General features: G+C 42.0%; 1 protein-coding gene across 2 annotated transcripts in view; it reads left to right on the top strand.

The window, feature by feature from the left end:
• Cfap20dc (CFAP20 domain containing) overlaps window positions 1–11,652 on the top strand; it is a 245,936-nt gene extending 234,284 nt beyond the window's left edge. The window contains exons 16-17 of one of the 2 annotated variants that reach the window (XM_060390941.1): window positions 6,658–6,693; window positions 11,070–11,202. In XM_060390941.1, coding sequence (XP_060246924.1) covers window positions 6,658–6,689 — 32 coding nt within the window. In that variant the 3' untranslated portion in view covers window positions 6,690–6,693; window positions 11,070–11,202. Of the gene's footprint in view, window positions 1–6,657; window positions 6,694–11,069 lie in introns of both variants that reach the window. The other variant, XM_060390940.1, reaches the window with a different exon arrangement.
• Window positions 11,653–12,412: the final 760 nt, after the last annotated feature.

The raw sequence follows: 12,412 nt of genomic DNA, 5'->3' as shown, positions 1-12,412 counted from the left end.
AGTGAGCCGTACACCTGGCAGAAACACTGTTGTGCTTAGAGATTTCTGTTCTGACCCCTGCCACCAACTGAAGGAGAACTGGCGGGCTCTTATGCTTCCTCCTAGGCTGTAATATGCTTGTGGAATATCAATTACCACAAGCACAAGTGCCCTTCACACTTACTAAAAAAGTGTTTTCTCGGCACCCATGTAAAATGTAAAATGAGAAGCGAGGATTTCAGAACTTACTCAAAAAAACTACCGAGCTGACCTTTGGAAAATGAACCATACTTTGCTGGAAGAATGGTTGTCAATTTGTTTTTGACATTTGTTCCTTTACGGATATGACCCTTAAATTATTCATGCCTACCAGTTTCAACATGGAATGATAATCACCTCTCTCCTCAGCCTGTAGACCTCTCCGCAAGTCACAAAAAAATTTGGAATAAGAAAGGCCTTCCAAGGGGTACTTGGAGTTGTCAGAGTCTCATAAAAATAACAGTCCTGCGTGATCTGTGTGGCAGTGTCACACAGGCATTAGTTCCCAGGAGGCACAGATAGGCAGCAAACGCTTTCTTATGTATCATCAAATCACTAGTAAAGAACTCACAGAATTCTCACCACTACTTATAGACAGACAGACAGACCAACAGCCGGTGATCTGGCTGCCTGCTCCCCATCAACAGGAGTATCCTTTCATACTTACTCTGTTTATAGCTACATACTGACTTCACCACATCTGTGGTACCTGGTGCCCACAGCAGTGCCCAGGACATAGTAAACACTCCACAAAGTTCTGATGAGTAGATGAGTGTTAGCTCCGTAGGAGACACAGGGCAATTTGAGCTAGCCTGTGGATTCTCTTAGGATCTATTAGCAATGCAAAGCATATTACAGACGTGGTAACTGGCAGTACTCCTGTAATCAGCCAGCCCAGACTGTATAATAAAACCCCTGTCTCTTTTCTTAAACCTTAATTGAGTTTATTTTGAATTCCAGAATTACAAACATATATTCTGTCTTGGGGCAGTAATATTCTGTTTTTAATATGTTCTTTGAGAATTTTTTTATGTTTTAAAATTTATAAATAAGTTTTCTACTGATTTTATTATCACAAAAATGTTAATCCAATGTACTCTGTGACATAGACTTCTTTTTATAAATTTATTTTTTATAAATTAGAGTTTATTCACTTTGTATCCCAGCTGTAGCCCCCTCCTTCATCCCCTCCCAATCTCACTCTCATCTCCTCCCATGCCCCTCCCCAAGTCCACCAATACAGGAGGTCCTCCTCCCCTTCCCTCTGACCCTAGCCTATCAGGTCTTATCAGGACTGGCTGTATTGTCTTCCTCTGTGGCCTTGTAAGGCTGCTCCTATATCACAGGGAGGTGATCAAAGAGGCAGCCACTGAGTTCATGAAAGAGACAGTTCCTGTTCCCATTACTAGGGAACCCACTTGGAGACTGAGCTGCCATGGGCTATGTCTGTGCTATGTTTGTTCTAGGTTATCATGCATGGTCCTTGGTTGGGGTATCAGTCTCAGAAAAGACCCCTGTGCCTAGATTTTTTGGTTCTGTTGTTCTTCTTGTGGAGCTCCTGTCCACTCCAGGTCTTTCTGTCTCCTTCTTCTTTCATAAGATTCCCTGCGCTCTGCTCAAAGTTTGGCTATGAGTCTCAGCATCTGCTTTAATACCTTGCTGGTAGAGTCTTTCAAAGGCCCTCTGTGGTGGGCTCCTACCCCGTTTTCTGTTTTCTCCTTCTTCCGATGTCTGACCTGTTTGCCTTTCTGAGTGAGGATTGAGCATCTTACCCGGGGTCCTCCTTCCTGCTTAGCTTCTTTAGGTGTACAGATTTTAATATGTTTATCCTATAACATATGTCTAGTATCCACTTATAAGTGAGTATATATCATATGTGTCTTTCTGTTTCTGGGATACCTCACTCAGGATGATCTTTTCTAGTTCCCACCATTTGCCTGCAAATTTCATGATTTTCTTGTTTTTAATTGATGAATTGTATTCCATTGTGTAAATGTACCACAATTTCTATATCCATTCCTCAGTTGAGGGGCATCTGGTTGTTTCCAGCTTCTGGCTATTACAAATAAAGCTGCTACAAAAATGGTTGCGCAAATGTCCTTGTTGTATACTTGAGCATATTTTGGATATATGCCTAGGAGTGGTATAGCTGGATCTTGAAGAAGCACTATTCCTAATTGTCTGAGAAAGTGCCAGATTAATTTCCAAAGTGGTTGTACAAGTTTACATTCCCACCAGCAAAGGAGGAGGGTTCCCCTTTCTTCACATCCTCTCCAGCATGGGTTGTCACCTAAGCTTTTGATCTTAGCCATTCTGATGGTTGTAAGGTAAAATCTCAGGGTCATTTTGATTTGCATTTCCTGGATGACTAAGGATGTTGAGCATTTCTTTTAAGTGTTTCTCAGACATTTGATATTCCTCTATCGAGAATTCTGTTTAGCTCATTAAAATGGATTCATTAAAAAAAATGAATCCATTTTTTAATTGGATTACTTGATTTGTTGCTTTTTAACTTCTTGAGTTCTTTATGTATTCTGGATATTAGCCTTCTGTCAGATATAGGTTGGTGAAGATCCTTTCACAGTCTGTAGGCTGTCGTTTTGTTCTGAGAACAGTGTCCTTTGCTTTACAGAAGCTTTTCATTTTCATGAGATCCCATTTATTGATTGTTGCTCTTAGAGCCTGTGCTGTTGGTGTTCTGTTCAGGAAGTTATCTCCTGTGCCATTGAGTTCTAGGCTCTTCCCCACTTCTTTCTTCTAAGTGGTTTAGTGTGTCTGGTTTTATATTGAGGGCTTTGATCCACTTGGACTTTAGTTTTGTGCAGGGTGATAAATATGGATCTGTTTGCATTTTTTTCTACATGTAGACATCCAGTTAGACCAGTACCATTTGTTGAAGGTACTGTCTTTTTTCCATTGTATGGTTTTGGCTTCTCTGTCAAAAATCAATTATCTGTAGGTGTGTGGGTTTATTTCTGGGTCTTCTATTGGATTCTATTGGTCCACCATTCTGTTTCTATGCTACTGCCATGCATTTTTTAGTACTATTGCTCTGTAGCACAGCTTGAGATCAGGGATGGAGATACCTCTAGACAATCTGTTGTTGTACAGGATTGTTTTAGCAATTCTGGGTTTTTTGTTTTTCTATATAAAATTGAAAATTGTTCTTTCAAGGTCTATAAAGAATTGTGTTGGTATTTTAATGGGAATTGCATTGAATCTGTAGATTGCTTTTGGCAGGATGGCCATTTTCACTATGTTAATCCTACCGATCCATGAGCATGGGAAATCTATCCAACTTCTGATATCTTCTTCGATTTCTTTCTTCAGAGACTTGAAGTTTTTCAAACAGTCCTTTCACTTGCTTGGTTAGTCTTTGAGAATATTATACAGTGAGTTTTGATCATATTCACCTCCCTCCCACAACTCCTCCTAGACCCACCTCCCACCACATTTGTGTCTTTTATTTTTCCCAAAGCCAATTTGTGCTACCCAGATATTCTTACATGTGTGGGCGTCCTCTAGAATGCAGTTGACTTGTTGGAGGCCATGCTCTTTGAAATAACTGACTCTTTCAAGACTTAAGAGGAAACAAAGGAATCACAGAGCTGACCTCCCCCCAAAAGAGGGGATGTAAAACTGGCAATGTAAAAATAATAATAGAAGCTTAGTGAGGTACTGCAGTTTGCCTGGCATGATGTGGAATTTTTCTGTTACCACAGCACTGGCCAGTCCGTCATGTCCTACAGGACAGTGAGGTTGGGAGAGTAGCCTGTGTCGCACACCCAAGCATGAAGCAGTGCAGAGCCACAGGCCTGACCTTCAGTGACCTGACCCACACTGTGGTGCTACCTCAGAATGCCTCTGCGGGTAGAAAGAACCAATAAGTGACAGATCTACTCTTACGGCTTTTAGTCTAGTGAGCTCTCTTCCTGTGAGTCTTTCTGGATTCAGTAGTTCTCTTCAAGGTTGGGAGGGAAGGAGCAGAGGTCCACCTTGGATATATACCTCAGCAGTTGTCTGCCTTGCTTAGTGAGACATGTTTTTCATCCTCATAGTCTCGCCAGGCCAGCAGGAGTCTGCCTGTTTCCCCCTCCCAAACACTGAGATGACAGGTTCTAACAGTGAAACTTGGGTCTTTGTGTTTTCTATGCAAGTATTTTACCAGGCAAACTGCCCCTCCAGTTTTCAATAGTCCTTTTAACATTCTGTTTAGACCCTCAGTTCAACTCTCAGCTTATAAAATGATTCATGGTTTTCCTATGACCTTCTTGAAGGTAGTGTCCCTACCGCTTCTGTGAGTCCACCAAGCATCATTTGAGAGATGTTTTCTCTTAAACCCTTTCAGGGGCCAGGGCTGTCTTCCTCTGTAGATGCCAGAGGTTCTGAGCTAGCGACATTCTCACTACTGAAGGAGGCAGCACCTACCTTTCAGGAATATAAGTGAGGAATACAAGAGAAATGTTAACATATTGCTGAGTCCAAAGCTCTCTAGACCCTCTTGTAGAACCATATATACTTATAAGGTACCACATGCACTCCAGAAGGATATACCCAGCATGGAGGCCCAGCTTCCCTTGCTGGCCGGAAGTCCTGTTTCTATAAAGCTGTGGGCTCTGCAGGCTACAACCATGTGGCTAGGAGCCGCCCTCCCAAGGAATAAAGTTACAATAACCCCTGGTTAAACATCCATGTCCCCCAACATGACCCTCAAATGGCAGCTTCCAAATAAAACATACTCACCTGTCAACACAAAGGATACTTGGTTCCCAGTGGCACCTGACCTGTAATCATGGCATGTGACCTGCCTTCCAAAAGCAATACAGCTTTCCAGTGGAAGAGCTTTTACATCCTTCCAACTCCACCATTGATCTTCTAGCTTCCTCCACTCTGAAGGCACCGGTTTGCTGAAGACTAAAACCTCACAGAAGACCTCCCAGATGCTGGTGCACATGAATTCCTCCCTCCTCTGAGGGCTGTGGCAAAAGACTCTCTAAACTGTGCTCAGCAGAATCTTATCACAAATGTCATCTTTACTGATTCTCAGGCATTCTGCTCCACACAGTGACCCCCTAACTGGTAAATCAGCTAACAATAGTGTATTGGTGTGCACATAAAAATACAGTCAGTCATTCCCTAGGATCTATAGGAGGGAACATGCATTAACTTTCTTTTTAATTCTAGAGACAGCATCAGAAAAATCGAAAATCAAATAGAGTGTCTTGATTCTGAGATTTTAAATCTGATAAAGTGGTGCCCTTCGTTTATTTTCAAGCATTAAGCCTTAGCTTGCACATACAGGTTTTCTATTATCCACAGTTAAAATGCATTAAATATAGATAATTAAACATTTCTGTTAATTGGCTCTCAGAGGTGAACTCAAGGGGTCATTTCTCCGAGCTGATCTGACCGAGGGAGGGCAGCCACTATTGCTGCTTTCAGTCTGACTCTGCTGGGCTTTCTTCTCTTATTGCCGTGAACCAATTTCAAAGGAGATGAGGCTGAAAGTTTGTAAATAGATTATTATCTGAAAGGTAATTTTATTTCAGTAGAAATGGCTTTGTTATAGGGAGAAGAGTAAAAATGTAATTTGGACCCCTGTCCAGATGCTCTGAGCCTGGTAGCAGAAAATGGTTTTATTTGTTAATTTGTCCTTTTGGAGTTCCTATAGCCAGTCTTTAAATAGAGTAATTTAGCATTTTCAGGGAAAAAAAAAAATTTAAACTCTGCAGTATCCGAGAATATAATTGAAAATTACCCCATACCCATGCAGGATAATTACCTTTCAAAACATTCCCCAACACTTGACATCATAGTGGCAATATTTTAATTTCATTAAGCAGAGATTCCTATGGCAAAATGATTAAGTTGGATGCCTCACAAATTAAATTACAATGAAAACAAAACCTTTTATGCAAGTTTAAAGTACTTATTTCAATGTAAGATTATACATAAGCTCACCCAATTTTTGTATGAATACCATTGTTGATAGTTTTAAAATTCATCCCTTTAAAGCTTCGATACTAAAACCCACAAAACTATGTTAGGCCCATGGTTCCAATGCAGGAAGCTCACGTTCTGCTGTTGTGTTATCAAGACGAATGCATTTATATGGCAGTTCCTGCTTTGGGTTAACTGCATTGTATAGGAAGAGCTTTGCTAATGAATTGGACTCACGTTAATCCCTTTACAGCTGGGTAATAAAGACCCTGGGCCCATCACAGTGGTTGTTTTCATCTTGGAAGATCCCCAGCTGGTGGTAAAATGTATTGAGTTTTCCAGTAACAGCACTAGCTTACACTGTTACATTGTTTCAGTGCAGGCACAGGATACACTGAACGCTATACAGGCCACTGTTCTCTTGAAGGTTGGTCTAACCAACGCATGAGTAAAGACCAGAAATTACAAGCACTCATGATTCACCATTAACCTTGTGAGTTATGAGTTTCATATATATATTTGATAGAAAAGTTTGTTTTCCTCTTTGAAATGAAATGGCTTTTTTGTTTTGTTTTTTGTTTGTTTTGGTATACAGACTTTTAATCAAGGATGAATTTGTCTTAGTGTACTATATAAACTAATTGGGAACTTTTAATTTCATTCAAACTCATTGTACTTTTTTTCCCCTCCCTCTCTCAGTAGTAAAAATCAAGCAGAAACTGTTTGGGTGACCAAGTAAGTTATAAGGAATATACTTCCCTCATGTCCAGTTCCTGTAGCCCATGTCCTCCATAATGATGAGTGTCTTTGTTAAGTTCTGTCGCTGTGATAAAGTCCATGACCAAAAGCAACTGAGGGAGGAAAGGGTCTGTTTGAGCATGCACCAGTCCATCACTGAGGGACATCAGCGCAGGAACCTGAAGGCAGGAGTTGCTGCCGTGGAGGAGTGTTGCTGACTGGCTTGCTCTCCATTGCTTGTTCAGCCTGCTTTGTTATAGCACCCAGGACCACCAGGCCAAGGGTTGCACTGCCCACCGTGAGCTTGGCCCTCCCACATCAGTCATCAGTCAAGAAAATAACTCCAGGTTTGCCCATGGGCTAATCTGGTAAGAGCATTTTCTCAGTCCCCCCTTCACAAGTGACCCTAGCTTAATAAAACTTGCCGGAATAAAACCAGTCGGTACAATGTTGATAGCATTTGTTGAGAACTCATTGTATGCTGAGTGTAATCTTCCTTGAGCCCACTGCATACACGGCAGGTACTAGTAATACTCCAACTCACACAAAACAGAGGCTCAGCAGGGAATTTTCCCAATGTCCCTCAGCTTCAGCGAGGTAGAAGTGGGATACGGAGCCATCTCCACCTTGTCTAAATGTCTTACCACCTGTCTCTACACAGCCTTTGGTTCATGCTTAACCATTTTGATACATATGAATTACTAAAAAATATATAGCATTTTCTGAACTATTTTCTAATAGTCCATAATTTATTTAACAGCCTAAATAGTAATGACCACCATTTACTGAACAACTACTGTGTGCACTGAATTGTGCATATTATCACATCTCCAACTTAGACTTCCACAAAGCCCATGGCAGTGACATTGTGATCACCATTTTATAAACTATGAAATCAAGGCCCAAAGAGGCAGGTGGACCTGCAGCTTGTCACCATTCAGGCAACCATTCCCATCGCCAGGGATGCTGGAATTTGGAAAATCATAGGTATTTTTAGCCCTTCTGAAGAAGCAATGCCCAGTTAACCCCTTAACCTTTACTGGCTGCTCTGTTTGGTAAGGTTTAAGCCACATCCATTGGAAAGCAACTTTCAGCCTCTACACAAGAAAGAAACAGGACAAAAGCAAAGGATTAGGGGCCATCCTTAAGGCAACAAAAAGAAAAGGCACTATTCCTCTCCAATCTCCTGTTCATTAAAAGTTGTGCCAAGTACCCAGGTCGGCTACCACTGTTAATCCAATGTGGTTGGCAGCAAAGTCCTGTCACACTTCAAGGATATAAACCCTGGAGGTCCAAGGTCACGGAAGCTCTTCAGAGGGCCATTGTATTTGGTCCTTTGCAGGATGTATATTCCTCTACAAAATTCTATACAAGTATTAGCCCAGCCTTCGCCCTCCTTAGAAGACATTTCCATTTACAGGTCAGTACTAATGCTGAGGGAATTTCTCCTTGTTCTGAGTCAAAATAGACTTCCTTAGAGCCCTCTTGCCTCCTCCTGGAACCCCGGCAAATCCTCTGAACTGCTCAGGCCTATGCCACCCCTCATCTTTAAGGCCGGAAGGGCTAATGCCTTGTCACCAAGCTTGCTCTTTTCCTTTGGGCTTATTGAACTCATTACCCCTCGTCTCCATGTAGACTCTGTCATATTCACCGGTAGGTTTTGAAATATGAGAAGTCAAACTTCTTCCTCTCCTGAATTGATATTTGAAAATGTAAGACACCTTTACATTTTTCTAGTCTATCTCATGTTTAAATTCCCAATTAAATGTGTGATTCCACACCCTTCACAAAAACATCAATCATGGTGTTAAAAGCTAAATTTGGGCACATTAAGATTTTAAAGAGTTTATTTGATCAGACAAGAACTCATGCATTGGTCACCACCAATCTGCAACCAGGTGGGCGCAAGTGAGAGCAAGAGAGGAGACTTTGACACGTGTCCTTGAGAGTTAGACCAGGAACATACATGTGATGGAAGAGGCAGCCAGTTTGAGGATGGTTAGGCAGGTTTTTGGCAGCAGGCACAAGTCCTGTTTGTTTATATACTGAGCTGGGGCTTTGGTAGGAACCCAGGGCACTGGAGCAAGCTCAGATTAATAGCTTGTCAATTAATTTTTACAAGTGTATATAAGAAGGGACACTGAGCTTAAGCCTCATTACTTGGCTTTGTCCCAAGCTGTGCCCCTGAATCACCACCAGGCAACCTCAGATGAGCTATTTCCTTTGCAGGCCTCAGCTTCCTCATCTGCAAAATGAATACTCTAATTCCTGCCTACTCTACCCTGGCAAGATTGACTAAGGAGCTACTTCAAGAGAGAGTACTATCCAGACCGCTAGGGAATTCCAGTGAAATACCAGCCAGCAGGACAGATTCATCCTTTCTTCCTGTAAAGACTGTTGGTGCAGAATTCAGCTCACAAGAGCCAAGCCATCACACAGTTACTCAAAGTCCCTAGGAAGAATCCTGCTTCTCATACTCATTTGTGCCTGGCACCCGGCTCTGTCTGGCTCTAGGCCATGTTAAAGTCAGATGGTAACAAGAAGGGTGGGCTGCCGAGTGGCCTCAAAGCCTCACTCATCACATGGGCATACGCCTGTGGCCCTAACTCCAGTTTGCCAGTGTCCTGGTGGTGAATGTGACAGCTTGCTCTCATTTTTCTGGGTAAAAATGCAAGCCTCCCTCCACCACCTGACTGTACCATGAGCAGTAGCATTTAAGATCATGGGCTTTATGCCTTTTGTTTTATTTTATTTTATTTTAATTTTATTTTATTTTATTTTATTTTATTTTATTTTATTTTTGACATCAGGGTAGTGCTGTGTCTAGGCTGGTCTAGAACTCATGGCTCACCCCCTCCCCCTGATTATTGAGGTTATAGTTCTGTGTCCACTCTAGGAAGATCGTAGGCTTTTATTTATGCCTTCAAGAAGCAGTTTGGGGGCCTGGACAAACGGCTCAGTCAGTAAGGTAACTACCACACAAGCATGAGGACTTGTGTTCACATTCCAGCAGCCACAGAAAAGCCAAGAGTGAGAGTTTACATCCACTGCCAGCACTGGGAGCTGGAGATGAGAGGACCCTGAAGCTCACTGGCCGGTCAGTCTAGCCGAGTCAGTCAGCTTCTAGTTCAGGGAAGGGTACGCCCTGTCTAACAATATAAGATGAAGCACAGTTGAGCATGCCAGCACACGTTGATCTCTGACCCCCATTCAGTGCACACACACTCAAGCATACATGTACCCATGAACCCTTCACAGTTTTTACTGAACCTCTGTCACTTCCAAGGCTTTTTCTTATGCTTACTACCCAACCCTTTGGAAATCAACCTTGATGAACTCACAGCCCACGCTTGTCTTTGATCCTTAGTGGGCTGAGCTCATAAAAATTAAAATGTCCTAAATACCTCTTTCTTACTCGGAAGTGAAGACAAACTTTCTGAAGGACTCGGGACTCAAAATACCAAAGTCTTGATGCCACTGGACTCACAAAGGAGCTCAGAAAGTATTTTTATAAAACATTTTTAATTGTGTACTACTTATTGGAAACTCTGCTAATGATTTAGGTAATGGGTGTTTCCCCTGCTCAGGCCATCATCTATATCCCACTGGGCTTAGACTCTCCTATCACAAAGACAACCATAGGCCACCTAACATGTTTTCTGTTCTATGGATCTTAGATTTGTAAATGGCATCATTCAAAGGCACAGTTGTTTGGTGGCCACTTGGGGACAAAATGAATAAAGACTCTCTTTGGCTTGGACCCACACCGCTCTGCATTTGATGCAGCTCTGGCACACACGGCAGTTGCTTTTTGGATATCATCCGCATTTCCTGGTGCTGATGCACATGACTGTCATTTTATCCTTTTCCTGTCAAGCTCTTCTCTATACCATTTTAGTTTTGCATGGTTTTTCATTTTTTTCTTTATGTGTAAGAGTGTTTTGCATGCATGTATATATCTATGTGCCAACTGTGTCCAGTGCCCAAGGGAGCCAGAAGCAGACATTGGATGGCCTAGGACAGGGTTACTACAGGAAGTATGAGCTGCCATGTAGGTGCTGGGAATAAAATCCAGATTCTCTCTGAAAGCAACCAGTGTTCTTAACCACTGCGTCATCTGTCCGGCCCCAAGTTTACTCTTTATCCATCATTGTGGGGCTGGCCCTTTGAGTGCCTGTTTCTTCTCAGACTTGCACTGCTTGCATAAATCCAGAAGTTCCTAGCCTGTTCCTCCTTTCCCGCCTAACGTTGCCTGAATAGAGAAGATCTCCTGAGCGAGGTAGTGATCCCTGCCCCGACTCCCTTCTGAGTGGACTTTAGGAATTCTGGGCCAGGCCAATAGCTAATGTGTTTGTGTTTCCTCTTGCCCACAGGTGAGGAGGACCCAAGTGTGGAAGAAGATGAGGAAGTGCTGACTCTGTTGTATGACCCGTGTCTCAACTGCTACTTTGACCCCCAGACTGGAAAATACTACGAGTTGGTCTAGCTCCCACCTCCAGGACTGGAGATGACCCTGTTCACTGCAGATGATCGTGACAGCAGCATCAAGTCCACAGTAGGCTCCGTGGACCTGGGTGTTGGGCAGGTGCTCCCAAGGAATCTAAAGGAACAGAGAGAAGGGCTCTGTAAATAATATTCAATGTTACATACATCTGCATTCTATTTGTAGCTGTGTGTATGTGGCTTTAAAACTTGTGAAGGAATTAATACAGGCACCATATTTTAGGTTTTAAATTTGTTCTTAGTTGTTAATTCCAGTCCTCTAATTCTCATTCCGTATATGTTATGTAACCAAATTAAGAATTACTCATTCAAATTTTTCCAGTGTTAATCTATAATAAATGATGGCTTGATACACTATAGGAAGTATATTCTTGTTTAAAAGATGTCTGAAACCTTTTTAAGGCTTGTTTGTATTAAAAATAAAATATGGTGGCCTTTGGCCACTTTTTTTCACTCAGTTGTCTTTACCAAGTTATTCCTAGGCAACTTGTCAGTTTTTTAGACTCTTAGGAAACATGAGCTGATCAGATCTAATGATCAGGTTGTGTGGGTGCAGGCCCCACTATGTCTTTTCAGTTCTAGCTCCTCCAGAGTTTGCTGAGATCACAGCGTTGTTAATCATCAGGCTGCTTAGCACTATGCTTTGCTTTACTGCTCTTCACTTTTACTGCTTATCTTTTAAATCTAATAATCTGGTTCCGTGGATCCAGATTTAATAAGGATTGCCACCTGAACACCATTGCACACCTCGCTGCCTCTGCGTTCTGTGCCTAGAGAGACCTGGGTGGCTTTCTTTGTCTTTTAAGAGCAGCTGTGCTCTCATCCCAAAGCAAGAAGTGTGTGCATCCTGCATTTGGGTAGACGGCCTTGAATCATGTGCCAAATACTTTAAGACTGAGCTGGAGAAGTTCCTATTAACAGGCATGTTTTGTTATTTCATAAAGGTTTTTGATAAGGAAAGCATGTTAGAAATAGAAAGTTATTGGTGTGTGCATGGATTTAATGGCAGTTCTCTGCTTTCATTTAATGTTGCTCAATAAAGGAAGTAAGAACTTTTTTCCACAAGCAGATTTGGGCTCCTGTCCAAAGGATCATACATTATTTAAAGCCATGTTTGCGCTTGATAAGCTTTTAATCCCTTTTCTCAAATTATACCTTTGTTATGAATTTCTCTCAAATATCTTCATGTTTACAAAATGAAAATGAATAAAAT

Source organism: Meriones unguiculatus, chromosome 9 (genome assembly GCF_030254825.1).
Source record: "Meriones unguiculatus strain TT.TT164.6M chromosome 9, Bangor_MerUng_6.1, whole genome shotgun sequence".
NCBI lineage: Eukaryota > Metazoa > Chordata > Mammalia > Rodentia > Muridae > Meriones > Meriones unguiculatus.
The sequence above is the reverse complement of the archived record's forward strand: the minus strand, read 5'-3'. Positions and strand labels throughout refer to the sequence as shown.